Source organism: Polypterus senegalus, chromosome 1, assembly GCF_016835505.1.
Source record: "Polypterus senegalus isolate Bchr_013 chromosome 1, ASM1683550v1, whole genome shotgun sequence".
In the NCBI taxonomy this organism is placed as follows: Eukaryota; Metazoa; Chordata; class Cladistia; order Polypteriformes; family Polypteridae; genus Polypterus; species Polypterus senegalus.
The window spans coordinates 30,579,656-30,606,568 of NC_053154.1; the positions used below are offsets into that span (position 1 = coordinate 30,579,656).

Consider the following 26,913-nt stretch of genomic DNA (forward strand, 5'->3'; position numbering starts at 1 on the left):
GGGCATCATGACTGACCCATCTCATCCAGGTGACCACCTTTTTGAACTTCTTCCATCGGCCAGGTGTTATTGATAAATACAGTATATGCCAAACAAGCAGTTATAAGAACAGCTAATTCAGCTTAATTATGCTGGGCACCGTACCCCCCAGGCCTCCCAGGGTCTTGCAATACGGTTTACATTTTGTTAAAACTTGTTTTTTAGTGTTTATTTTAGCATTTCTTGCACTCTGCACTTTATATATATATATATATATATATATATATATATATATATATATATATATATATATATATATATATATATATATATATATATATATATATATACTCAGCAAAAAAAGAAATGTCCCTTGTGTATTTCAACAATAATGTTTTAAAAATCCAAATAACTTTACAGATCTTCATTGTAACGGGTTTAAACAATGTTTTCCATGCATGTTCAATTAACCATAATCAATTAATTAACATGCACCTGTGGAATGGTTGTTAAGACCTTAACAGCTTACAGAAAGTAGGCATTTAAGGTCACAGTTCTAAAAATGCAGGACACTAAAGAGACTTGTCTACCGACTGTGAAAAACACCCAAAGAAAGATGCCCAGGGTCCCTGCTCATCTGCGTGAACGTGCATTAGGCATGCTGCAGGGAGGCATGAGGACTGCTGATGTGGCTAGGGCAATAAATTGCCATGTCTGCACTGTGAGACGCCTAAGACAGTGCTACAGGGAGACAGGAAGGACAGCTGATCATCCTCGCAGTGGAAGACCACGTGTAACAACACCTGCACAGGATCGGTACATCCGAATATCACACCTGCGTGACAGGTACAGGATGGCCACAACAACTGCCCGAGTCACACCAGGAACACAAAATCCCTCCATCAGTGCTCAGACTGTCCGCAATAGGCTGAGAGAGGCTGGACTGAGGGCTTGTAGGCCTGTTGTAAGGCAGGTCCTTACCAGACATCACCAGCAACAACGCCGCCTATGGGCACAAACCTGCCTTCGCTGGACCAGACAGGAGTGGCAAAAAGTGCTCTTCACTGATGAGTCACGGTTTTGTCTCACCAGGGGTGATGGACGGATTCGTGTTTATCGTCGAAGGAATGAGCGTTACACCGAGGCCTGTACCCTGGAGCGGGATCGATTTGAATGGCTAGGGCCATTCCCCCAGAAATGTCCAGAAACTTGCAGGTGCCTTGGTGGAAGAGTGGGATAACATTTCACAGCAAGAACTGACAAATCTGGTTGAGTCCATGAGGAGGAGATGTACTGCAGTACTTCAAGCAGCTGGTGGCCACACCAGATACTGACTGGTACTTTTGATTTTGAGCCTCCCTTCATTCAGGGACACATTGTGAAACATTTTTAGTTTATGTCTTATGGTGTTGACTCTTTTAGTGTTCATACAAATATTTACAAATTAAGTTTACTGAAAGTAAAAACAGTTGAAAGTCAGAGGACGTTTCTTTTTTTGCTGAGTGTATATATATATATATATATATATATATATATATATATATATATATATATTTACATTCTCTGTCTTGTTTATTATCTCAGGTGTGTGATTAACAGTTGTGTGTATGTCGATTATGCAACTTATACTTGGAGGTTCACCAAAACCAAAGTCAAATTCCTTGTATGCGTACATACTTGGCCAATAGAAGTGATTCTGATGTAGTCACTTAATTTAGTGATATTTTAAGTAGATTGTTTACCCTAAAGGAATCCATTTAATAAATAAAAACTAGTTCAACAGCCATTTTACAAGTTATTGGAATGAGGTGTTTAACAGAAAACTAGCATAATTTCCATATCCAAACATCGCAGGATCAGTACTTTTATCTTGTTCTAAAGCTCTAGTTATCAGGGTTAGGGACCTAGGAACCCTATTGCCATCAACACCCGTATGACCAGTCTCATGCTGACTTCCTTTTCTTTAGCTCCTTTTATACCTGTTCAGTATTACCTTATTGGAAGAAGTCCACTCTTTTCTGTTGACATTAGTGGCCTGGGTAACTTCGTGGCACTTATAGTGTCTTTATGTCTCCCTTGTGATGCTGTATATCTGTAGGTAGGGCGGCAAGGTATTTGTCACGTGTCCAGAACACACTTGGTTCTTATCCTGGCATGTCATTGTGTTTGTGCATTTTCTACAGGTATTATACCTTCCACCAATATTCTAAACAACTCTAATCAGGCTGAGTACAAATGATTATGTGTGAGTTGTCTTGGGTAGGTCTTGTGCCCAATATTGATAGCACAGGCTTTAAACCCAATCTGCCTGTATTGTTGGAATAAGCAGGTTTGGAAAGTAAACAAATGAGTAAATGAATGAATTTGGCAATGTCTGTAGATATCAAAGCTTGCATACTGTAAAGGGTGCTATATTAAAGTAATTTCAGCTGAATATTAAAAAATAAAAAGTAAACACATTTAAGTTTGTCAATTGGAAACATTGTAATTTGCTGTATGGTAAATCATACAATATTTATCCTTAGCTCTCCTGACAGATTCCAAGGAAAACCTTCACCAGCATGGAGAGATGTCTTCTAGTGGTGTCACTTATGCCGTTCCTTCCAATAATCTATTTGATTTGCAAGCCACTAATTTGCATCAGCAGCTTTATCCCCAGCCCAATCATGTACCAGGGGTAAGTAAATACCTGTATTGTATGGAAATACAACATTCTTACTGAACAGGTAAAATACAGTGTAATGAGTTCTATAATAATAAGGATTTTGAATTTTTGCACGCCAAAAAAAAATGGTAATTAAGATTGAATAAGGTCACAAAAGGCCTTTTTATACCTTCCACTATGTTCTTCCAAGCTATGTATTATTTAGCCACAACAGGCAGCTAGATCTGGAAAAAAATCATAAAATTATTTCAAAGAGAAAAACAAACATTTTTCTTGCAGATACAACCATTTTGTTTTATTTTGAGGTCAGGCACCAATGATGTTGTTGGCTACACATTCCCATTGCTACCTTGTGTGACAGATAGGGGGCGCTATTGCTCCCCTGAACCCCAGTCCAAGACTCCAGACACCAGGAAAAAGTCCAAATGTTGACTTTATTTAAATGCCACAGTGCACAAAGCACCCTCTCCTCCACTATACTCATAAATCACTCACAAATACTACAATAATACAATCCTCCACTCCCAGACGCGTTGCCACCCTTCCACCCAGCTCACCTCGCCGTCTGGGAGCTCCCACAGTCCTTTTATATTCGGGTCAGGTACAAGTCCTTTTCTTCACCCCTGAAGTATGTCACTTCTGCCGCTGCTCTGCCTATGACGCACTTCCGGGTTATAGGGCACATCTGACTCTTTGCTCCTCCCTGCAGCTCCCTCTTGCGGCCCCTGTGGTATCCAGCAGGGCTGTGGATAAAAACTCCATTGTCCATGATTCTCTGCTGGTCTTCGGGGCACCTCCATACTGCAGGGAAGGCTCCATCTGGCGGCCTGAGGATATTGGCCGGGATGACAAGTCGGCCATAGACCACACTTGTTATGCACAGATGTGGCATGTCATGATGTTATCACCCTAACAGTATTTAAGATGATGGCATGATACTCATGGCATCCAAGATTTTTGATTAAAAATAAAGAATTTTGTAGCTAGCTACTACAGAGTTATGTTTCATTGAGATAGGACTATGGCTTGCTTCATTTGATGACAATTTGGGCTTTGGTAATGTCATATTTTATGGCAAATCTTGACTTTGACTACTGACCACTTTGACTAATCTTTTCCTTTTTCATTTCCCAATCATCTGCTGCTTTTCAGTTCATATTGCCAGGGCTGGGTCAAGAATTGGTTGAAAAAGAGACACTCAAAAGAGAGTCCCCCCTTTAAGATCTGCACAGTCAGATCTATAACTAAATTTCGAAATTTCCATACCACTGAAGATCGGAATCGTAAATCACAAGATAACTTTTTGGTGATGCCCACCTGGGCAGAAAGCTGCTAGGTCAGTTAACTTCACAAACAGCAATATTACTCTATTGACCTTGTATACAGTATGGCAGCTCATGGCAGACCATTTGGATTCATGCTAAAAATGAAAGGCAATACATGAAATATGGTTTATTGATTAACTGTGTGTTGTTCAGCTCTTCAATTACTAAAATGCAGACATTTTTTTTAATTTAAGCATATTCCCATTTTGAATGAAAGTTTTGGTCAAATGAATAATTTCTGGCAGACGACTTCCAGCTTTCAAGATTCTGCAGTACTTACGAATACCAGAGTTGGTTTGCCATTAGGTAAGTTTGTTTAAAGGACATTTTCTGTATGTCCCTATAATGTTTATGACCTGTCCTCACAGTGCATGGTTACTCTGGAGTTTTCTAGGACCCCACAAATTAAGCTATGTGGAATATGTGTAATTTATGAGCATTCAAACAGTTTGCAAGTAAAATGACCTATTTGCCAAAAAAACTGGGCATCTGTGTTTACCTCATGTTTCTAAAATATATGAAGTCGTGATTTCTAATTGTGTAAAATTTTGTGTAGAGTGGTTTATTTTCTAGCATATGTGCACAATTTAGAATTAACCAGTCTCCATGTTGTCCCTGGTTTTCTTATAAAATGAAGAACATTAAAGTCATCCATCCTACTCACTCCTTTTATAATTTTCAGAAGTTTCCATATTTTATTAATTCAAATCTCATCTTACTTAAGCTGTAAAGCGTTAACTCATAATAAAAATTCTGTTAAGTGATAGCTTGCTCTTTGAATACATTTACTAAAGGGAGTGTGGCATAGCGTGACTAAGACACTAAATACTAAACTATAAGATGACTGATTTGGCTCCTGCTTCTGACTTGATTGATAGTGCTAAGAAAGTTACTTGAATGAATAAGAGAGTTCAGTCTTTGACTTTTAATAAATTGCAAACCTTTCTGCATACATGTTTTCACTTTGTAATTATGGGTTATTGAGTTTAGATAGTGTGACAGATTAGGGCTTTCTCGCACCTTTGTACCCTCAGACCACACGTCAGACACCAGATAAAAAGTCCAATTATTATTTATTATAATAATAATGTGCACAAAGCACGTTCCTCTCCACAATACTCAATAAACAATAACCAATCCTCCAAACTCCCAGACGCTTAACCACCCTGCCTCCCAACTCAGCTCGTCTGTCTGGGATCTCCTACAGTCCTTTATAGTCCTCGACCTGGAAGTGGTTCTGAGTCCTCAGTCCATGTGATTATCCAACACTTCCGGGTCAGGTAAATCTTCTCTTTTTCTTCAGCCCGGAAGTATATCATTTCTTCCGTTTCCGCAATCGTGAATTACTTCCGGGCTATAAGGAAAGTATAAGTCCCTGGGCCTCCCTGCGGCGTCCTCCGGTGGCCCCCATGGTATCCAGCAAGGCTGTGGTGAAAAACTCCAAGTTCCATGATGCCCTGCTGGAATTCGGGGCCCTACCATGTTTCAGGGATGGCTCCATCTGGCGGTTTGGGGTTGTTGGCTGGGATACACAGGGCGCAAGGCAGGAAACAAACCCTGGGCAGGGCACCAGCCCACCGCATTCAGTTTATCCATTTATTATTAAATGTACAACACAATGAAGTCTGTAGAAAGCGAAGGGGACTGAATGCTTTCTAAATCCATTCTAGGTAGTCAAAAGTGTGGTACAGGTTGGGGAAGCTGCTAGCTAATTGCAAATATAGTGGATATCTCATAATTACTTTTATCCGGGAGTATAAGGCACAAAGAGCGGGAGCAGCACTCTGAGAGATACCTGCAGAGACAGCTGGGACTTTGGTTCTGTATTAAGAAAACCAACCAACAGGTTGCTTGACATCTGGTCCTTTAAAAGCTACATACAGTTCAATGGTACAGACAGCAGGGCTGCTTGATGGAGGTTCACTTTTGAGGCTTCGTAGTGAAAGAATAGATGCTCAAGACCCTTAAGATGAAATCGAACCCAAACCAACATATACAAATTAAGAGATATAACTTTATAATGTATAGTTTCCTGTTATTGTTAAATATCATTTGTAGAAAGCGTTTGGAATTAGAAGTTAAGCATATCATGAAAACTGTAATATAGTCTAGGTTTTCATTTTAAAGAAAACTACAATACATTAAAACCAGGAGCAGGCATGAAATCTAGAAGTAAGCTGTACAGGTATTTATTTGTGTACAGAAACTTCTATTTTGTACGATAACCTTGCATAATTTTTTCTTTTCATTTTGATTTTTCTTAGATGAACAGTACTTTTCCACTGATGCTGAAGAAAAACAAAATAAGACTACAGGCCACGATCAAGCCAGTGAGCATATGAATAGAAACTGGACTACTTCAGATATAGTAAGGAAACGTTTATCATAACTAAATACAAAGAGTACATGTAGCATATTTTGCCTAATGTCTTTAGTTGTAGTATTAATATTTTTCTGTTTTTAACAATATAAAGCATCTTTGCATGCTGTCTGAAGAGAATGGTTGTATGAGAAATTATTAATGGCAAATTCAGTGTATAATATTTGCCTCAAGATTTATTTAGAAAAGGCTGTTTGAGAAACAATATGTGGAGGATTACCAGACCAGTGACAGTTCTGCCTTTCCAAAATAAGTGTACTGTTTGGCAGCACAACATCTCTATGGACATACTGTATGCCAAGCAAGTATTTTGCTTAGAATTTCCGTTACAACCATTTAAAACCAAAGGAAGTTACAGTAAACTAAAGGCACTGACCCAGGACCTCATCCTTATTTGTATGCAAGACGGCATAAAGCATGTAACGTAGCTGGAGTTAGGGGTGTATCATGAAGAATGAGTAGTAGAAAGAATTTTTTTATAATAAGGGCAGTTATTAAAGGTGTGTTTTTTTTCAAAATCAGATACCATGAACATCAATTCTGGTATTTGTTATGTGAGGAACAACAGGTATTTGTTACAGACGGAATTTGTTTCGGGTCTTTACCTGGACAGGATGCCCATAATACGGAAGGACAGTGAGATCAATAATTCCTGTTTATTGTCTACGAGCACATGCTAGATGGCAGACGCCCTGGAAAAATGTACATGTTCAGACACCTGTAGGGAATTATAGTCAGGTAGCGCAACCCTGCTGGGGTCCATGGTTGCCACTAAGGAGGTTGTGCAAGGAGTTGCGCATACTAGTTTTTGGTACTTCCGTATGGCCTGGAAGTACTTCCAACCGAGAAAACCATGGCACCAGAAGTACCCCCGGGTCCTCCATAAAAGAGACCACACTGCCTTGTTCAGGTGAGTCAGAGCCAGGAGCAGAGACAGGCAACACTTACCTTGGAGGAGTAGCAGTGAGGTGGAGAAAGAGGTAGAGAAATGAGAGAATACAACTTTATTGTAAATTTTACTCAAGGTATTTGTATTATAAACCTCTTTATTTGAGCCCAGGACTTTTATCATGTGTGAGTGAAATGCAGAAAGCACTGAAAAAGTCACAGAACAGAACACATGGGATCTTTTTATGTATCAGGCCGATGACCATTTCTAAAGCCCATATTAGTAGTACTAGGTTGTTGTACCGTGTTAGCCATTATGAATGTAGAGAAAAGCCAAGCGAAATGACACCTTTTATTGGCTAACTAAAAAGATTACAATATGTTGTAATCTTTTTAGTTAGCCAATAAAAGGTGTCATTTCGCTTGGCTTTTCTCTAAAGCCCATATTGAATATCTAATGTATGCTTTATGCATTTTAGCCTCTACATTTTCTTTACAAATGCTATGGGTAACAGTTATATGTGTAACTCCTCAGGGTCCTCTTAATTTTTTTTTTTAAACTTTTTTCCCTTTTCTGCTAACAGCTAACCAATATATAATATGAGCATTTAAACACATATACTGCATATCTAGTTCATCTGTGTCTTTTTCTGCCCAGTTTGGATCACAGGAGGTGTGGAAAGACTTGACTGTGACATCTGTAAATCTCCGTGTATAATATAATTTAATATGAAAGATAAATGGATGTGTCTATTAAAACAATATAAAGCAATACATATAAACAATAAAAACAATTTAATACTTTAAAACACAGTTTTATTAAAATATAAAGCAGCCCAATAGTTAGCACAGCTCCCTCACAAATCCACTGCACTTTCTTTAAAGTCCCTTGGCCAGTCCTTGTCTGTGTAGAGTTTGTGTGTGCTCCTTAAGTCTTTGTGGGTTTCTACAGGCACTGTGGCTCTCCTCCCACACCCCCAAAGATATGAATGTTTGGTTAACTGGCGATTCTAAACTGGCCTGGTGTGGGTGTGGGCATGAATAAGCAATACAAAGGACTGACCCCCTGTCTGTGTCTGATTCCTGCCTTTCACCTGATGCTGCCAGGGTAGGCTCTGGCACACGTGGCGCTTCAACTGAACGAAGTGGAATTTAGCATTTTACGTTATGATAAAATAATTATATTAAGTAAACTTTGAAAGGCAGAATTATTTTGTAAGATAGATCATTAATTTAAAAAAACGCATAGTTAATAATTTAATTGTTAAGGGTGTTTTCATAATTTTTAATGTGTTTTCTTATAAAAATGTATCAAGTTGCATATTGTTGCTTAAAACAATTACATATGGTTCATATACTTTGTGTATTCTATTATCCATCTTAGTCATTTTTTTCTCATGGAGAAGTGTATTCTGTGACATTTTTCCTTATTAGGAGTAAAACAAGAATTTTTTAAATTGTACATTTATGCTTCTTTGCTTGGTAGAATTGAGTATGACTGCTATATAAATAAAATGTATTATTATTATTATTATTATTATTATTATTATTTAAGGGCCCTCCCTTTATTATTTCACCTTAAATTGATTTTTTTTTTTGTTTAACTTAAATTATGCACAGCTCGAGCAAGGTTGGAATTTGCAAGAAGACATTTTCTTTCCAAAGCAATTCACAACCTCAACACCAAACAGCGTTACTACCCATCGCATGAACATAAAAGGTAACATTCTGCAAGAAGGTTGCAACCTGCTATATGTACAGATGGTGATAAACTGTTCAGTGCTGGTGCTTCATAGATCCAGCACTTGATTCAATTCCATTGCAAAATTGATCACTTTTGGTGTCTAGTTTGCTTGTTCTGCTTGAGACTGGGTAGGTTTTAAGTGGTTTGGTATCCGTGACTGAGACAGACATGGTACATGAATTAATAACTCCAGATTTTCCTGTTATTAGTGCTTGTCAGTGAATGTGAAGTGGCATCTTATCCAAGGTTTATGGCTCAGGTTGATGCTTCCCATGACCCCATGGACAAAATGTTTTAAGGAGGAGGAGGAGGTTGGGTAAATGCACTGACAGCACATTGCCGTATTCCATGAAAATCTGTTTTCCTGTAGATTTTTGATTTAATTGTAAACACAGGGACACAATGGTTAGCGATGTTGGTTTTGAGATCCAGTGACTATGGTCAGTGGTATGAATCCACACATAGTTATTTCCATGTAGAGGTTAAATGTTCTATATGTGGTTGTGTGGGTTTTCCTCCCACATTCCCAAAGATCTTCAGGTTAGGTTTCTAAATTTTCCTCTTTTAGCCACATGTAGGTGTGCATTAGTGGGCCCTGCAATAGGCAGACTGCAAGTGAAGGGCTGTTTTCTGCTTTTCACCTGCTGCTTCCAGTGTTGACCAAGTCTCCCTATGACCCTGAATTGTATTAAGGTAGTTTGAGAATATTATGTTTACGTACATTATGTTAATTTGCTCCTTAACCCTTATCCATGAATGTCATTTTTATAACGTTTCCATGAATGGGGGGTCTTGCAGACTCCTATCTTGCAGACCATTTTAAACTGGTTAAATCTGCCTAAAAAGCAAAACAATAACTTCAGAAATTTTTATTACTTCTGAACTGAAGTAAATGTGATGTAAATTTTCAATGGTTTACATGTTACCTTCATATCATCAAATCATATAAAATACAGTCATATTAGCACAAATGAAGACGTCAGTTACACGCCTGATTCGCATACAGAATAGTCACTCAGAATCTGCCTTCAACTTCAACATGTTTGCAGGCCAGACGCACAAGGGAATGCTCTGAATGTTCCTGGCAAACTGGAAGTTTGCTCTGGGAGCAAGAGGTCTTTATCTTTCTCTCCTTTGCCCTTGGTCACATGTGACAGCGTTGCTTCTTAGCTACATTTGCTGCATCTCTACAGGGCTTTTTCATCATCAATTTCTGTTTCCTCATCACTTGACACAGTGTCACTTCCATCATCATTGTACTCTTCATTTGAGTTGTCTGATGTATCGAAATTCAACAGCTCCTTCATTATTTCAGCCAGGACTTCACTTGCATTGAATGTCTTTGTTGGTCGTTGACTCATTGTTCATAAACACATCAACTGGACTTGCTTCTCAACAAACTATAAACAAGCAATGTCTCAGGCAGCACTAAGAAAATCTAAGCCAAAGAAAATACAAATTTAAATAGAAAATTAAAATATAAAATATAAAACGAAGCAGAAATGCTCATACAAAAATGGTAACATTTCCATGAATGGGGGGGTCTCGGAGACCCCCAACTACTTTGTGCTACTGTAGCACGTATTTGCACTAAGCTATGGAGAAGTGGATTTCAGCACATTTTTCAAGACAACACAGAATAAAAAGTCAGAAAATTTCATGGCCGTCGAATTAACCTGAAAGGGAAACAATTTGAAAATCTGCGACTGGGGGTCTTGGAGACCCCCTCATTCATGGATAAGGGTTAAACTAAAACATTTCATAAATGCTACTGAAGACACTACCATAAACTATGAACAGCTGTTCAAGCTGTTATCAAGGGTATACCTGGCATATGTAGTATGTAGGAGGAAGAGCTTAGGTGCACTGACAACCATATCACCCTGTAGCCCTAGACTGGTTGCCCATGGAAGCTAAGCAGGGTTGAGCCTGGTCAGTACCTGAATGGGAGACCTTCTGGGAAAAACTAGGTTGCTGCTGGAAGAGGCGTTAGTGAGGCCAGCAGGGGGTGCTCACCCTGTGGTCTGTGTGGGTCCTAATGCCCCAGTATAGTGATGGGGACGCTATACTGTAAAAAAGCACCGTCTTTCGGATGAGACGTTAAACCGAGGTCCTGACTCTCTGTGGTCATTAAAAATCCCAGGATGTCTTTCGGAAAGAGTAGGGGTGTTACCCCGGCATCCTGGCCAGATTTGCCCATTGGCCTCTGACCGTCATGGCCTCCTAATCATCCCCATACACTGATTGGCTTCATCACTCTGTCTCCTCTCCACCAGTAAGCTGGTGTGTGGTGGGCGTTCTGGTGCACTATGGCTGCCGTCGCATCATCCAGGTGGATGCAGCACACTGGTGGTGGTTGAGGAGATTCCCCCCCCTTGTATGTAAAAGCGCTTTGAGTGCCTTGAAAAGCGCTATATAAATGTAATAAATTATTATTATTAACCACACACCCACAAAGAACATGGGATATATGGAAATTTAAAGGAACAGCGCAAAATTAACTAATTATAAACAAAATAATCAAATATACAAATAATAATTTATAATAAACAATAAATCATAAAATACTACACAAATGTGTTAAGGTTGTAATACAACACAGGTATGTAAACTAATAGAAGAAATTATAACAGAAAAAATTGAGCAGCACAGGTTAAGGTTAACAGGTAAATTAGCAAAGTTCTGACATGGGAGATCAGGTTTCACTAAAACTTTGTATATCATATATACAACTTGAATTCCAAAAGCTTTAGATAAAATAAATGTATTTAAATGTAATAATCTAATTCTTATGCTTTACCATTTTGTTGCAGATGTTTTAGTGGATTTTACCTCACCTAGGCCTTCACCATTACCTAGTTCTTTCACATGCAATTTTCCAGGCTGTTCTCTTTCATTCGACACATTAAATGGATTACAGAGTCATTATAGGCAGATGCACACACCTGAAGGAAGAGCCAAATGCAGAAAATGTGGAAAAGAGAGCACCAAGAGTGGCATTACCCAACATGAGAAGGCATGCATGGGAAACTCATTCTCTTATATTCCTAAAGCAACGCCATCACCAAGCATTCAAAGTATGCAGGTTAGTAATCATTCCTTTTGCCTTTAAGGTTGGTTGTGTTGCCTAAGTGACTAAGCCGTCAGAATAAATCTAAGCCTGTTGTGTCTGTTTTTGCTGCTTACAGACACAAGTGTAGTGTATTGAACATTAAGATGTCCAAAAAGAGCTGATAAAAGGTTAAGGCCGGGGATATTCTTAATGCTACGTGACACATGTCTTTGAGGACTCTGCTGCTATACAAGCAGTATTCTGTCTGTACTGGCACCTGTACTTTAAGTAAATCTGGAGGATTCCACTAGGTGGCAGTTAGTGAAATCATCAAGGTGAGAAAACTACATCTGGTTTCACTGGGTTGTGAGTTGAGGGAATAGAAATCTTTGCATTCTGATGGTGTTGCAAAGGTGAAAAAAAAGCAACAACAGCAACAAAGAAGATGGTATGTGAGACCTTTAAATGTATCACATCATTACGACAGGGAATATGTGATGTTTGTATTACCTATGAGACTAATGGATGGAGAAAAGCACCATGAATACATTCGCATCAAACCATTCATCAAACATCAAATCACTCAGATTTATCCTGTTGGAGCTGCTTTGTGGCTTTGCTTTCTCTCACAAGACATGTTCATTAATGGCAGACATTCTTTTGTAGTTAGGGTAATGGATTTTAAGCCACAAACTTGCTAAAATAGTTTCTCCCTTTGATTCACTGTGTGAATATGAGCAAGCCACATACTGAAATGTGAATGATTCTATTGTATCGGCATGCTGTAAGTTGTCTTGGATAATGGCACCGGCTAAATATACAATAGAAATAATGTGGATCAGTGTTCTCTGTGATGAACTGCCTTCGGCTTAATGCTGCAGTGAGAGACTCTGGATTAGGTAAATTCAGCTCCTGGATGAATACTTGAAACGAAGTACATCCAAGTATTGTCAATATTCTTTAGTGGTGTTTGTGATTTTTGGCATAGAGAACCCTTTGTTATATTGTACCATATTTTTAACATCTGCTAGCTCAAATTGTAGAATGCATTTTTTTCTTACAATTGTTGTTCACTGTCACTGGTAAGGGGTAAATGAAAAGACTGCTTATCAGTATGAAAAATGAGCCAGGCAATATAATACATTTATGACTCATATGAAGTGGTTATGTTCAAAACCACAGAAAAAATATTGAATGGGATTCTGACTAACTGAGAAAGACAGCATGAGTAGTAACTTGGTTTTAGATTCTTACAGCCATATAGTCCTATAAATGTGCAAACTTCTCCCTGGGTGGCTTATCGGGATAAGATTTATTTGCTGATGAGGAATCTTCAGGTGGATTCAGAAGATTCTTTCACTTGTTAAAAGTGTGTCTTGTTTTCACTTGACTGAAATAAATTTTGCCCAGAACAGTTATAAATATGTTAAAATATTACAAGTGTAATTTGCAGTGCGAAAAAGTGTGAAAGAAAAATCAAACCGATTATTCGACGTTTGTACTTTTGCAGTAAACACTACAACGTTTATTTCACAACAGAGCATTAGAATTCTTAATTGTCAACAAAAAGTAGATGATTTCTTAGAAGACATTGCCTTATAGCACATAAATAAGGACTCAGTTACAAACAATTTCTATCTTTATATTTTCTCTTTTTGGCTTTTCAGTATGATTCCGGCCTGGGCACCATGTCACACAGCTTTACATTTGCAGACTTGCCTTCAATTGTAAACAACTATTCGATTCCTGTTACTCCCATTAGTAACCAGAATTATCACTTGGAGCCAAAAAACTTACTCAATATTTTTGATCTTAATTCAGGTAAGTATGTCTTAAATTTATTTCCCTACTTTACATAGCACATGCTTAAGGTGGTCTTCAGAAACAGAACCTTTTCTTTTGCTGATATAATGCATGAATATTGAAACTTCGGAGTGGTCAAGTGGTCCAAGGTAGATAAATATAGAGAGGGAGTGAAAAAACAGCCTTGCTGCTCCACCAGGCCTAACTAGTTTCATGAATATATTTCCTTTAAAATGTTGGATATCTAATATTACATAATTTCCCTTTTGGCTTTTGCACTTCTACACTCTCCATCGACCTTTAGCTTCTAACTGCTTATTGAGCTTTTGTCCCACAAATCTCAAAGTTTTGAAATGTTGCATTTGGTCTTTTCCATATGGTACTTTGTTGAAAAGAACAATTTTAATATATTTAATTTATCACCATTTTCAGCATCAATATCTTGATAGTGAAAATAGTTTTGTGCAGATGCTTATAAATTATTGGAAAAGTCAAAAAAAGACAGCACAATGATTCCAAAAGGATTTACCAGTTCGATACCACAGACCTACTACAAATAGACCTGAGTGCAACCAGCTAGGGTTTGGTATCATAGGATCAATTGAAATAGGTCCATATTTGTGCATTGATGCAGCTCCCCATGAGCAATAGTTGAACATGCACTATTTTGGGAATTCTCAAAGACAAATATTACTCGTGATTGTAAAAATAAGCATATTATGAAGGCAATTGAAAACTTAAAACCAAATGCAGGAAAAAATAATTAAGGAAGAACTCCATATGATAAAGAAAAGAATGGAGTAAAACATAAAATGCTGTAAGCTCCTTTTATAAAGAAAGGTAAAAAATAAGAAAAAACTGCAATATTGTCCATTTAAACAGAGTAACTAGGTGAGAAAATTAGCAATAATAGAAGCTAACAAAGTTATTATATTAAATTGGAAGGAATTGCAGTCTTCCAGCATAAGAGAATACTTTTTAACACAACAGCAAAACTTTTGCTTGTTCACAACTCTGAGCTTCATGGGTAACTGAGAAAGCAAAAATTATTGTCAGGCTATGTGCCCATCTTAACTACAGTTTACCTAAATGGCTGGGAGGAAATTTAAGAGCAAGAGGAAGAAGATTATATGGTGTGGTGAGACTACAGTTAACCTTTTGGTATTCAAAAGACCTCAGACTTTTGAACTTCATTTTCCATGAGATAAATAGCCCATAAAAATGTAATTCTGGCCCTACTGGGGTGTCTATAAGTACAAAATCTCAGTAATGTGTAAAAGACCAAGTTAAGGAGGAAACTAGCATCCAATTGAGAACATTGAGAACATTTGTCAGGAAATGAAAGCTGGTATTCAGCAAAATGCCCCATTCATCATGAAAAGGTATTCATTTTGCAAAAAACAATGTGTAGTGTCCAGATTGAGAAGTTTCTCCTAAAATGATTGTGCCTTTTTTTTCTGCAACAGTTTTCTCTAAAAAATATCAGCATAAGGTGGTTGACTTCTTATAACAACAACATTAATTTCTATAACACATTTTTATAAAAACAGTGTAGTTCAAAGTGCTTTACAAGATGTCAAACAGGTCATTACACGCAAAGAAAAACAAATTAAAATATCAACAGAAAAGTAATGTATAAATAGTTTATAAAAAAGCACACTTATTGAGATTGACATGGAATTAAGAAAAACAGAGTGCTTAAATATAGAAATTTTATTTCTGTCTCCAAATAACAGAGCAAAAATATGGGCTGTTGGCCAGGGTGGACAGTAAAAGATTTTAACAACTCCAGCTAAACTAGAGAAAAGAATGAAATCTGTGGGGGTTTCAGGCTCAGAGACCACCTAGTTCTTTCTTTCTTTCTTTCTTTCTTTCTTTCTTTCTTTCTTTCTTTCTTTCTTTCTTTCTTTCTTTGTGTTAGAGGATTCAAGGCAGTGATTCTCATTGCAGGTTGAGGTATACTCTTTCATTCCAAACATCACAGCTGGCTGCATAGGACTTTGTTCAATTGGTGGTGGCACAGAAAAACCTGAAAAGTAAACAGAGAAAAGTAAAGTTTAATAAAGATTTCAGATCAATAAAAGAATATTATAATTACAAGTGTATCTAGTATATTAAGGGTAGAACTAAATTGTACTTACAGGAAGAGCAATTTAAAAAAAAAAATACCTCAAAAGAATACAAATGATACTTGAGATAGATAGATAGATAGATAGATAGATAGATAGATAGATAGATAGATAGATAGATAGATAGATAGATAGAGCTCAAAAAGCAGAGTTTGTTGTAATGAGATATGCAACACAAAATGGTCATGTGACCAGAAGGAGTTTGCCTAGTTGTACGAGATATTGACCTCATCAGACATTTCCTGTGTCTGTGTTGCCCACTGCACATTCTGGTTGCAAATATGGCCACTTCATTCTCCTTTTGCACTAAAGAAAAGCAGAGAGTAATGATCTATTTTTTATGGGCTGATGGTATACCAAAGGCCAAAATCCATAGATAATTTTCCATACAATATGGAGACAGTGTTTTACCACAAATGGATGTTCATGAATGGATTGAGATGTTCAGAAATGGTCAGAAAGTGTTAAGCACAAAGAAAGACCAAGACACTCCACTACCACTGCCAACGATTACATTGTGCAAATCCATATGATGATTCTGATGAATCAACAAGGATTTTGACTCCTTGTACAACTTCAACACCTAAAACGCAGACCAATGCTTACTGCTCTCCTTTGGTGTAAACAGAGAACTGAGTAGCCATGTTTACAAGAGAACAAAAGAAACTGACTGAATAAGGTAAAAGCTTTACCACTGTGACCGAAGATACACCACATTTCCACGTATGTGTGAGGAAACGTGTACAGCCAAACCAGACAAAATTATCACAGTAGTGCAGAAATGTATTGACTTATTTTTGTATGTAAAGATGACAACATAACGTTTGCATAATTCTGCACAAATACTGTTAATTTATGGTTCATTAATGGATGAATTGCTCGATTGGTCTGTTTCCATTTTATTCCAGGCTGTAAGTTTTAGGTGGATGGCTGTTGCTATCCAGATATTGTTGAACATTTATCAAATAGTAAATTTATTAATACATAAAAAAGAATTTAATTAATTTATTTTTATTAAAAATGGTAACATACTGGCACTTTTTTTTTAGGTATAAGACAAAACAATACACAATTCCAGACTCCATCTTACACCAAAGCTTTCACTTGCTTTTGTGGGAGGTCTTTTGACAGCCAGCGTGGACTAAGTAGTCATCATACGCAGATTCACACGGCAAATGGAAGAGCGACATGCCCCAGCTGTGGCTTGGAGAGCACTAAAAGTGGCATCACAAGGCACAAGTGTAAGAAAAGATAAAAGTGTGCCCTGAAGTGACTGCAGCAAGCCCTCACTGTATATTTCTGAAGACTGTTTGTCACTTCTCCAACTTGGAGTGTGTACAATAAACCTAAGAAGACATTTGATGTTCAGTAGATCTGTAATATAAAAAATATGTTTCAAATTAATAGTGTGGTACTATAGGTTCTTTATATTAAAAATAAATTGTGACCAATATTAGAAAATCATATTCTATATATCCTAATTATATTTACACATTTGTAGTGTTTGCACATATTATAAAATAAATAAGGTGATAACAAATACTAAGATTTTATAAATTTTTAATAGATGTACTGGTGATGGCAGGATGATATTTATCTGTTTTGAAGTAAAATAGAAATTCAGCAATCCAGAACTATTATAAAGGAAGAAGGATTTATTTTTAAAATGAACAAATATAATGGAAAATACATTGTTATCAAGTCAAAAAAAGAAAATGATATCCGTTCTGAAGGAGTGTATCTGTTGAAGCCCATCTTCTGTGATCTGTGGTGTGTTATACGGTACATTCTATATACACTAAAACAAAATGTGACATTCTTCAGAAAAGCAGCAGAAACATAAATGTATATATCCTAGTAAGCGTGCAATCCTGGGACTGCAGTTGTAAATTCTAATAATCCGTATAAATTAATTTATAAGCTGTTTGCATGTCTGTTTGTCAGTTTGTGCAAAAACAACTGAAATGATTTTCATAAACATTTGCATTGCCATTGGTCCAACTTAAAATATAGGCTATATAGCACATCCCGGAGAGGGGTTCTAATGGGAGGGGCCAACCAGCGCTGACACGGAGACTACAACTACCATTAGGCAGCAGGAGTGTGCTGGGGCTGATGGGAGGATGTCTTCAGTGCACACAAAGTTTTATGGTGGCCAAAGTGCAGTCCTGTCCAAGACCACAAGTACTTTGTTTCATTCTAATATGGCTATCAGTTTCATTGTCTTGCTGGAGTACAGATCTTGTCAAAGAGTACATCATGTTGCCTCATCATGGGTTGTTTTTAATCATGCTGAGTTTCCAAAAAATACTTTTTTCCTATTTACTGTACTTTTGCTAGTTGTATATATTATGAAATTTAAATTAATAAAATTATATTATCCTCAGCCTGTCTTTTGAATTTCACAGCTACACCTGATGTTATTTATTCATTTTGTAAGTAAGGAGCCCTTTTCAACTATCAGATCACATTCTTGTGTGTTTGCTTGTTTGTTTCCCAATCAAACAAAAACGGGTGAAATGGCTTTCACAAAATTTTGCATGTAGCTTGCCATTGATTCAACTTTTATTAAGGCTATATAGTGTTTAAAAACTCAACAGGGAGAGGATTGTAATGGATGGATAAAAACTGCACATTATTACAAAACAGCTGAATTGATCTTAATTAAACTTTCATCTATATAACTATAGCAGTAGAGTATTGTACCGTGTTAGCCATAGATTGATACAGGAGAAAGTAAGATGAAATTACACCTTTTATTGGCTAACTAAATAGATTACAAATGTAAGCTTTCGGGGCAGCTAAGGCCCCTTCATCAGGCAAGATGTAACAAAGAAACTTATATTGGGACAGCAAAGTGATTTTTTTCTTTCTTCTTAACAACCTTTTTGTTCAAATGTTAGCAAAATAAATACACCTGAGATGAATTAACCCTGAAAGAAGAGAACAATGAACTAATAAAATGTAGAGATAAGATAACCATCACTAGAGAAAGTCCTGTAAGGTTTTGTTTGAAGTGCGTTGTCTGTAAGATAAGCCACTGATGTAGTCAGCTGGTCAATCACTCTGTTAGTCGATATATCTGCTCATAAAACTCTTGTCTATATTAAGACCATATTGTAGAGTATTGAATTTAAGCATAAGTTTGTATTCCCATTCTCTCCACTCCTGTTGGGTCTTGACCCTCAGATCCTTTATGTTATGGCCATTACTGTTAAAGTGTGCTGCCACCAGAAGATCAATACTGTTCTGATTAATATGAAATCTATGTGAGTTCATTCACTGGCGCAGTTTCACCTGCATACAGTCTAGTGTTGGGGCACCTTATGCACATGATTAGGTAGACCACATTAGCAGATTTGCATTTGAACAGACCCTTTATTTTATCTTCCTGCTGGCAATGTGGTATAACTACCTGATCTGTTGTGTAGATATGTGCACAGGTGCCACACCTGTTCTGTAGGCAGGGAGATGTGCCACTTGCAGCTGAGCCACACATAGAGTTTCGGACAATCAGTTGTTTGAGGTTTAGTGGTTGTCTGTATGCAAGGGGGGAGGTTCTGGGAATATATCCTTCAGTTTATTGTCTTTCTGTACATGGGTTGAAGCTCTTTCATAATTTTTTGAAGTGTTTCCAGATGTGGATGATAAGTAACAACTAGTGGGACCCGATTCTTGGTTTCTGCACCTTTGAATTCCAGAAGGTTTTCTCTAGGTATAACCATAACGCTCCTGATTTGTAGGTCTGTTGATTTGGGAGTGTATCCTTGTTTGATGAAGTCTGTCCTGAGTTTCTGCAGTTGTGTGTCCCAATCCATTGGGTCTGAGCAAATACGATTGTAATGTGTTGCCTGGCTGTAGATGATGGAGTTCCGTATATGCTTTGGGTGGAAACTGTAATTTCTTAGATATGTCCGCCTGTCTGTTGGTTTGTGAAAAATAGAGGTCATAAGGGTACCGTCCTTTATGCGAATGGTAGTGTCCAGAAAGCTGATTTCTGTTTGTGAATACTTTAATTCAAGTTTTATGTTGGGGTGGAATGAATTGTAATTCCTATGGAAGCAAAGAAGGTCTTTTTCACTTGCGGCCCAGGTTTTATTGCACATGTTGACAAGAAGTCCTGTTCTAATCTTGACATGAATAATTTTGCGTAATGGGGTGCGAAATGACATCCCATTGCAGTTCCATTAGTTGTAAGTAAATGTCCTGACCAAAAGAAAACACATTGTGAGTTACTATGAATTTTATCAGTTGTATCACTGGCTCTGTTTTTAAGCCATATTGTTGCAGGTACATCTATATAACTAAAATTGTAAGACCCTCTGTCTGTCTTTTGAGTTTTTGCATATTAAGGGCCTCATTTCAACTATCGGGCTGCATATTTTCTTTTTGTTTTTACTGTTTGTTTTCCATTCATGCAAAAATGGCTGATCCGATTTTCTCAAAACTTTGCGTGTAGGCTACGATCAGCCTAACTTAAAAAACAGGCTGTATAGCGTTCCATAAAATTTCAGAAGAGCGGGTGGGGGAGCAACCCAAAAACTATACATTATTCCGAAATGGCTTAGTCAATCTTAATGAAATTCTGTATGTACAGTATAATAAAAGTGAACCAACTGAAAATCCATGCTTCATAACATTTGAAAAATTTAATCTGGAAGGGAGATTATAATATGGAGGTTAGAAGGCATCACTGCAGAAAAGTTCAGCCAAAGTTTATGAAATTTTGTATTCATATTACTATTGATATAACTTAAAATCTATTTTTCGAGGCCTTACCAAAGTTGCATTGAGAAACTGGTGTGAAATCTGTTGGAGGGATAAGCATGGAAGGTTAACATATCAAAAACACATTTTTATGCTAAAAATAGTGAGCACTGCTCAAAAATGGTTATGTCTGCTTTCAGTAAACAAGATTGCATTTTGTTTCACTCTGCTTCATTAGCAGTTGTTGTAATTGTTTTTAAGAGCTGTATTTTGACTATTCACAGAAAGCATTTTTATAATTAGTTATGGCATATTTTGTTTCACTCACCTGTGTGATATTCATTGGTTGTGTTTTCAGTGTTTGTTTTAAAAAAATCATCAAGTTTAGTTTAGTACATTTCAGTTTAAGCCAAGTTCTGTGTCCCTTTATTTCATTCACTGTTTTGAGAATAATTATTTTTTAATAATTGGATTTTGAATATTGTGGAAGGAGATACATAACCTGACTTGCACTTACATATTTAATGGTAGCTCTAAGCTGACACACAAAATGGTGAAACAGAGTATGTATGTGAGTCATGCTTAGCTGGAGACTGAGAATGATATGCTAGCGCCTGCCAAACGGAAGTAACACTTGAATGTGAGTCATGTTTAAACGCTCAATGCCAGTGTAGCCGCCACAGTATAAAGCGAGTTCAAGCACGAGTAAAATGCGTGCCAAAAGAAATCTCTCAGTACAAAAGTTTGTTTTAAAAATATTTAGTGAAAATTAAAAGCAAATAATCCACACAAGAATAAAGAAAAAAGTTGTTATACACGTAGAATAAAAGGCAAAAAAAAAGGAAAATTGTATCTTCTCTAAACTTTTCTTGAGAAACTTTAGTTATTTCTGTACTTAAAAGTTCTTTACTTTTTCTATACTAAAAGATTCTTAACTTCTTCTGTATGCTTTAAGCATACGGCACGGCACTTAAATTAAGTGTGTTTGTCTTACATGTTACTTAACACACTCAAAAGGCACGGTTTAAAACCATGTGCCTTCTACACCTTACACATGGCAAGGCTGGTCACTATCTGAGAATAATGTTTAGCCAGAGCAGTTACAAATGGCTAGAATATACCAATTCAATTCTACTTCTGGGGGTTATAGGAACATCTCATAGATTATGCATTTCCATTTAGTAAAACATTTATGAATCTTATGTAACTAGGGAATGGCTCTTACAGCCAGCACCCAACAACATAAGACAGAACCTGAACGCAGGTCGCATTTAAGCAGTCAGTGCCTACACCAAGTTGCAGCACATGAACATGAGAGTAATCTTTATCTTCAAGCATACCTAGCTATTGATAAGGAGCATTAATATTGTGCATGTGAGACAAAAACTGAACAATAGTAGAAGGAACATTTAAGGAGACAGAAAAAGAGAAGTATTTCAGTTTTCTGGCAGACCACACCAGGACACTATCCTTTGATGAACAACAACATGCTGAGTTTCAGATTTCAAGAACAACATTGCTGCAGTTTAAGAGATGACCGGCCTCAACACATTAATTTTCCAAAATCTGCAGATGATAGAGAAAACAATGTGTGTTTAGTAGTGATAATACAAATCACACACTCTCCTGTAAAACGACATTTGGTATTGAACAAGACCAGCAAATAGCTGAAGGTTTTAAAACACAGCTCTTCCTGTCACTCAGGCAGAGGTAATATAAGGTTAATGATGACTGTGCATATGACTCACTGATAGATTATGTGCAGGTGCCCGATATTGGCTCAACGCAACAAGTGTGAAATTGCTGACAGGCACTAAAATGAAAGAAAGAGACAAAAGGTATGTGCCGCATTTAAGGATAAATCGAATTTAAACCTTTGCAAGATGGACCATAGCCTCTGCATTCTTTGGTGAATGGAAGCTATTCTGATTATAAGCACTTCCTAGCATAAGGTCTCACAACAGTGCTTTTCAAATAATCTCCTTGGGAGCAAATGAAATCTCTGAGGACAACTTTATGCCAGCGTTCATGGTCCAAGGAGAATTTTCCCATCTTATTGGGTCACTTCTTTCACAGCTAAGTGAAAAATCAACATTTTCACAACTGTACTTTGTTTCAGTTTATAAAACCCACTCCACTGACATTACATACTGAATTTAAAACCAAATTTGGTGAATTCCTTGCAGGAAGCCCTTCATGATATCAAAACATATACTGTATAAGGAGTTTAATCACAGCTTTAGAGTCATTCCCTCTGGAGTGCACCATAACTACAGAATTATCATTTATGCAGATAGACATCACACATGGAAACATAGTCCGTTTTATTGTTAAGGGAAAACTGTGACAGAAAATATTTTGTTCTTCGCACCAGAGAAGACAGTCTGAAGAGGATATGCTAACTTTTGACTTTCTCCAGTATCATCTGTTGTTCTGTTGTGGTGAAGATGGGGATAACTTCATGATCTATCACGAAGATCCCTAAACTGGCAAAGAAAGTCAAAGAAAAAAATCTTCTGCAAGGTTAAAATAATAAACTTCTGTTTCAAACGACTATTGAACCAGTTCTAGGTCAACTTGTAGGCCAAAACTGAACCAGAAAGATTCTTGTTTATCATGATAAATCAAACAAAACTTAGAGCAGAGTGTTATATCCATCTTCAGGATTCACCCAGACATGTTGGAAATCCAGAAAGTTTAGGTGCTTATTCTGTGCATGAATTACACTGAAGGCCGAATCGCTCATAATGCTAGTGAGTAGCTGTGCAGTGGTAATCGACTGCAAGCTAAATCCCTCCATCACAACTTTATTAAGGCAACAATATTGACAGAGCGCAACAAAGACAAATCAGTAATTACCCATTCAAGTTCAAAAGCCCGCCGTTACCCATTAATGTATCCTTTGCCATGACAATTAGCAAGCCTTAGGGTCAAACTCGCAGAGAAGTTACTGTTGATTTAATTTGATTCCAGTTTCTCACATAGACAACTGTAATGTGGCATGTTCAGCACAGTAAGAATCTATTGATATGTGCAAGCAATCAAAAAAAAAGATATTTAAGGAAGCTTTGGTTTTATTCCAAATATCCCAAAATTGGGAGCAAGTACTGTCCATGCTTCCATTAGAATTCTTCAGTTTATATTTAAAGAGCCTTGCAATGAGGAAGCATACAAGCATATAAACATTGCAGGAAGTTGTTATATGAGAACAAAATTATATTTTTGAAGAAAGGAAACAAGACACATCTTAAAATTATGTCATGGTAATAATGAGGTTGATGATGTTAATATCTTAATAATTCCAGGAATGGTTATGTGTGATCAGTGAAATTGATAGTGTCACATATGCGTGTCAGAGGATCTCCTTAGGGTCTCTGTAGAAGTATGTAATAACCCACTCACAATAGAGGGAGCACTATTGCTAACATTGTCTTTTTCTTCTTCTGATTCTTCTTCTTCTTCTCTCCCCGCAGCACTGAGAAACCACCCACTGAGGGTACCTGACTCTGCCCCTTCCGGTTCGCTGTCCTTAAGCTCCCCAGCTTCCACAGAAGGAGGCATCATTTACTATATGGACGAACCGGTAAACGGAGCTCCTGTTTAAAAGAGACCAACAATATTTCTGTTAATTTTGGCCCAAAACTCTGGGCATTTCACTCCAAGACAGACGTTACTTTTGTTTTATGTTTTGGTAATAATAAATGGGATGAACCGGTTGACACCCAAAATTTTGATCCAGCATTCTATTGTTACTGCACCCAGCCACAAAAGTTTCAAAGAGGTAGAGTGGGTGATGAATAGGACCCTTAAATTTCAGCCAGCAATAATAAAAGAATTAACATGTAAAAACACATACTTACTTTCTTACCTTAACCATTAAACAAATATACCCAGGAAAAACCATGTACTTCAGCTAGTTATATTATAATTATAATAATAAGAAACAATAACCTTCCTCAAATACACAGCAGAAAAATTAAACAGAAAGCAAACATCGGAGATGGATAAAGATAAAAAGAGCACTCGTATTCACAGTGAGGTATAAAGGTGACCCAGTAGTGGTTCATCAAGCTAATTAAAGGGAAGGTTCAGTTATAGGACACACTCTGGACCCCCTGGAAGTCGTAGCAAAGGAAAGAATGAAAACAAAGCTGAGTACTAATGTGGTCAATGCTGCACATCCTCACTCTGACACTTTGACAACGTGGGTTCTACTCCATGCTCCCATCATGCATCTGGGAGCCCTCAAACCCGACACCATCGATAATGTCACCGATGAGCTAGGCAGTTAGGTACAAACAATGAAATTAGGGGATGGTGCCATCCAGGCAATACACCAGGGGAGTGACCCTTGCTGCAGCTGACCTGCTTTGCCTGCTTCTGCTGATTGGTTCGCCTCACCGACCCCTGGCTCTGGTAGGCTTCACCTTACGCGGCAAGTCATTCGCCTTCCGGTCACTCCCACTCTTTACTAAATGCTCAGCGGGAGCGACCACTACGACTGCTTCTCGGGTGCCGGCCAAACACCCAGGCTCCCTGCTCAGCTGCATGTGAGCCTGCGCTCGCTCGCTCTCCCACACCGGCTTTCTCCTCCTGCTTCCTGCCTTCTCCTGCAACCTCCCGTTCTTTCCTGTTCTCTCTTTTCTTTTTTTCTTAACTACCCCTGCTAGCCGCCTTATGCTTCAATTTAATTACGGGACGTGGATCAGCTGTGGCAATCAGCAGTACCCGGGAACAATTACAGATGTGGACAACTCCTCACCTGTGCATTTAAGCAGGGATCACTCACATCACAAATCACCCCAGGAACCATTTCAGCCACAAACCACCACGGCCCATCGCTAAGCCGCGAGTGCAGCGATTATTTATAATTAAAAAGTGGCCTTTTGACATGAGCTGTGGACCCGCTACACCACAGACACACTAACACAGAGGACTTTCAGTGGACAAATTATCTAGCAGAAGTGTGTATGGGGGCTTCCTTAATACCCACAACAATAAATCTCCATAATGCCTCACTCTGACTATGACTGCCAAGTCAGAGGTTTTCTTTCTATTTAAATTTTTGTTCTTTTTAGTCATTCTGGTGTATGTTCAGTGTACTGGTGCACAGTGGTATTAATATCTCTCTGGATATAAAAAGCACCCTTTGTGAGGGCCATGGTCTTTGTCAGACAATCACTGCAAAGTCATTGACATGCACAAAACAGGAAATGGCTACAAAAAGTATCAAAGAGTTTGAATGTCCCACTAAGCACCGTTGGATCCATCATCAGAAATATAAAGGACTCACAAGTAATACCTAGTTATGTTTAATTATTATGGTCAAATGAATTTCACCTTTGTGCCATTTGTGATTAATATGTCATTTGTGTAAATCTGTAGCTTCCAAAGCAAAGTTTAAATCTTTTTGCAAATGCTAATTTTCAAGTTTTTCTTCTTCTGTTAAATATCTATAGAAGATTGTTACAACATAAGACTTCACATTAAAATGCTGAATGGATAAATATGTGTACAAATCTTTTGTCATACAGAAAATTATGATGACTTTCAAGGGGATTAAATTCATTTGCAAGCCACTGTGTGTATTGTTGAAGAAAATTATGAATACAGACACCCCCCCACTGGAATGCCCCGATTTAAACAATAAAACACAGACAGGAGAAAGCGTCAATCGTTATTGTTTATCTAAATCTCATGTTAGTCACATGCTACAAAAGACTAAAGTGTCTTCTGCACTATATTTGTACAATTCATTGATTAGGTCGCTGTTTTTTAAAAGGAATTCATTACATATTCAGAAAACTTTTAACATGATTGGTTACACCTAGTTGCTAACAGGACATGGCAGATGTTGATACCTTAGATGACCACAATTTGATTGACAGTCCTGTTTGTTTAGGATGTACGTGACTTTTTGAATGTATATTTTTCATTCTTATTCTTATTTTAGGAGATGTGTGAACTTCGCCACATACATCTTGTTTTCCAAAAACGTAAAGAACAATGGCCTAATTAATTTTATGATCCAGCTTGGTACAAAAAACAGGAAACTTAGTATTATAGAAGAATGGTTATGCCATAAATATAAAATTTCTCTTAAGGGGTTATATAAATAACAAGAAATGCATTTGTCTTAGTGAATAATAAAATAGCAGCATCAGCTTTTAAGCATAAGCTCAGAAGGACATGAGACTCAGACACATGCCAGGTGCACATTGGACCAGAGTTCAAATTTAAC

At 37.5% G+C, this 26,913-nt stretch overlaps 1 protein-coding gene across 3 annotated transcripts in view; it reads left to right on the forward strand.

Annotated features, from left to right (window-relative positions):
* The window catches only part of LOC120523792, a 95,102-nt gene extending 68,883 nt beyond the window's left edge, over positions 1–26,219 (forward strand). For 2 of the 3 annotated variants that reach the window (XM_039745403.1, XM_039745393.1), the window contains exons 17-23: positions 2,505–2,656; positions 4,164–4,275; positions 6,234–6,337; positions 8,858–8,957; positions 11,795–12,066; positions 13,701–13,854; positions 17,015–18,686. In XM_039745403.1, the coding sequence (XP_039601337.1) occupies positions 2,505–2,656; positions 4,164–4,275; positions 6,234–6,337; positions 8,858–8,957; positions 11,795–12,066; positions 13,701–13,854; positions 17,015–17,220 (1,100 nt within the window). In that variant the 3' untranslated portion in view covers positions 17,221–18,686. Of the gene's footprint in view, positions 1–2,504; positions 2,657–4,163; positions 4,276–6,233; positions 6,338–8,857; positions 8,958–11,794; positions 12,067–13,700; positions 13,855–17,014; positions 18,687–24,145 lie in introns of those variants that run through there. The other variant, XM_039745413.1, reaches the window with a different exon arrangement.
* The last annotated feature ends 694 nt before the right edge of the window (positions 26,220–26,913 follow it).